Source organism: Phytophthora infestans, genomic scaffold, assembly GCF_000142945.1.
Source record: "Phytophthora infestans T30-4 supercont1.3429 genomic scaffold, whole genome shotgun sequence".
In the NCBI taxonomy this organism is placed as follows: Eukaryota; Oomycota; class Peronosporomycetes; order Peronosporales; family Peronosporaceae; genus Phytophthora; species Phytophthora infestans.
The window spans coordinates 1-2,546 of record NW_003305242.1 but is presented as its reverse complement, the minus strand read 5'-3'; the positions used below and the strand labels follow the sequence as shown (position 1 = coordinate 2,546).

Genomic DNA, 2,546 nt, shown 5'->3' with positions numbered 1-2,546 from the left:
GATGCGAGTAATAAAAAAACGCTTGGAGACCCTCCAACGTGTGTACGCACGGTCACCTCACCAGCTGGTTCGGGAAGGGTTAAGCTCAAGAGACGCTCAAAACACTTCTTGGCGTCTGCGTCAGTTAACTTCATGTCCACGTACGGAAGAACCCACGGTGGCAAGGTGGACGAAGCCGGCACCGTAGGGCGACCATCAGACAACACTTGGTGAGGCAACGGCTCAACCGACGGTGCACCACCACGACGCGGCACCGAAGTGTAGGTGGCCGTAATCATGCGTCCAGGTCCAGCATCGAGAGTCCAAATAGGCGGACGAGGAGACACTGGAACAGGAGGAGAAGATGCTGGGGGACTTGCTGGTGGCGAAGATGGCGGACCAGCAACGATGATTGGGGAAGTCATCATCGGCGAAGGATTTGGCCGAGGAGGAGTCGGGGAACGAGCTGGGCCAAGATTGCTCCAGTTCCTCTCGTAATTTTCAATATCTTCGTCATCGAGGGTGCTTGAATGATCGGTAGGTGGCGGAACATCATCGCCACCACTGGGAACATCAGGAGAATCATTTACCGAAGGTTCATTATCATCCACGTCATCTCCATGATCGTCATGAGCATTCCCATCGTCATCAATCTCCATCGAAAAGTCGGGCGAAGACACGCTTGGTACGACAGCCGTCGGAACAGTCGGAGCCGGCTTCGAAGACACGGAGGCTAGTGGAGCAGCTTCAACAGGGGCAGACCCTGCTGTAGAAACCACTCCCAAGACTTTAACTGTCTTGGACGTCGCGGCAGACGCCGAAGCAGACTTGCCTTGTGGGACAGTTTGGTCCGACTTTTCAGCTTCGTCACTTGAGCCAAACATGAGCCGCATTTCCTCGGCCTCGCGCAGAGCTTCTTCAGCAGCACGTATGTCGGCTGGAGAAGGTGAAATCGTGGAAGCCGGAGGCTTGGCCACATCGTGTGGACCCTGAGGCGGCGGCAAAGGCGCGTCAGGAGAATCGGGAACATCGTCGTGATCCCCAGGGGTCACATCTTTATCCGAAGGCTCTGTAGCAGTTTCTTGAACCGAAGGGACGCTACTTGGATCAGCAGTCCCCATGTCCACGTCACTCTGGTCGCCACTGAGGTCGACCACGGCGGGAGTCGAGGAAGACGCTGGTGTAGGAGGTGGCGACCATGAACTTGGAGAAGACGGTACAGACTTGGACCGAGTCTTCATATGACGTCGGGGCGACTTAGCAGGAGAACGAGGACGACCTTCGGGTCAGCAGCCAGCTCCACACCGATCGTGAGACGCTTCATGCGTTCTGTTGGACTGCCACGTACAATCTCGTCCGCTACACTCTGTAGATCCAGAAGTTCAAGACATTCCTCCACCGAGTCGTACTTTTGACTGTCGGGTACCGAGCTGTCCTGGCGAAGGAAGGCGCTGAAGATCAATGCTTCGCGGATAGTTGATGCGTCCGAGTGGATGTCCATTTGTTCGCAGTAGCCTGTGCAGCGTCGAATGGCCAGATCATTCGCTTCGTAGCCATTGAGCAGGATCTTGCCCTGAATGGTGCCTCCAGTCTTCCGACCAGCAATCACATCCATGAGCGTCGTCTTACCAGCACCCGTAGAGCCCATGAGAGCCGTGATGGAACCTGGCATCGCGTATCCGCTAATACCCTTGAGTAGCGTTAGCGATTCCTTCGGGTTGTGAGGATCTGGCACTGAGTACCACAAGTCCTGGAAGGCGATAACAACGGGCTCGAACTTCTTGGTGGTGGCTCGGACATTGAGAGCGACATTATCACTACTCTGCACACCCATGGCTGGAGTCTTTCTGCCGCTAGTGGGCGTCGTGGCAAGTGCATATTCATCAGTCGCAACCGGTTCTGTGCTCTCCGTTGTCAAGGTGATATGTTCGGGACTTTCGTAGCGCTTGTACTCAAGCGTAGCCCAGCCCAACAGCATAAACCCAGCGTAAATGACAAACAACATCACCACTCCGAGCCAAATCCAGCTCTTATCGGATGGCACGTCATACAGCGACAAGAAGTACTCGCCCATTTGCATCTTGTGGTCCGTACAGTAATTTATCCCAGCATATTCACACAAATCGAATGCAGACGAGTGATATTGACTCACAGCGACAGCACGCAGACACCAGGCGATAGGGTCTAACCAGTAAATCCACACAAAGTAGTCTGGTATCTGGTTCTTCGGGATCACGAAGCCAGCAAACGCCACAAACGTAAAGATGGACATCATCGACACAGGCTTTGCCATGTGCATATCTGGCGTCACGGCTGCCATGAAGAAATACCAAGCTGCAAACGCCATCAGCGTCTGGAACACTAGCAGCTCATACAGCAAAAAATTTCCCACTGTGGCAACAAAGCCACACATCCAGTATACTATCGAGCCAAACACCACCGTCTCACCCACAGCCCACGGGATTTGGCTAGCTGACACGCCAAAGCGTACGCAGAAGTACGAACGTGGTTCGCCCGACGCTGCTTATAAAAATACCGCGAATACTGCAGTACCCTGGGACCTGAGC

At 54.2% G+C, this 2,546-nt stretch overlaps 1 protein-coding gene across 1 annotated transcript; it reads right to left on the bottom strand.

Moving 5' to 3' along the window:
- Nucleotides 1-1,299: 1,299 nt before the first annotated feature.
- On the bottom strand, nt 1,300-2,392 carry PITG_22481 (ATP-binding Cassette (ABC) Superfamily; the record flags this gene model as incomplete). The annotated part of the gene is made up of 2 exons (XM_002909743.1): nt 1,300-1,316; nt 1,369-2,392. The coding sequence occupies 2 exons, from the start codon at nt 2,390-2,392 to the stop codon at nt 1,300-1,302; spliced, it is 1,041 nt and encodes a 346-aa protein (XP_002909789.1).
- Between the last annotated feature and the right edge of the window lie 154 nt (nt 2,393-2,546).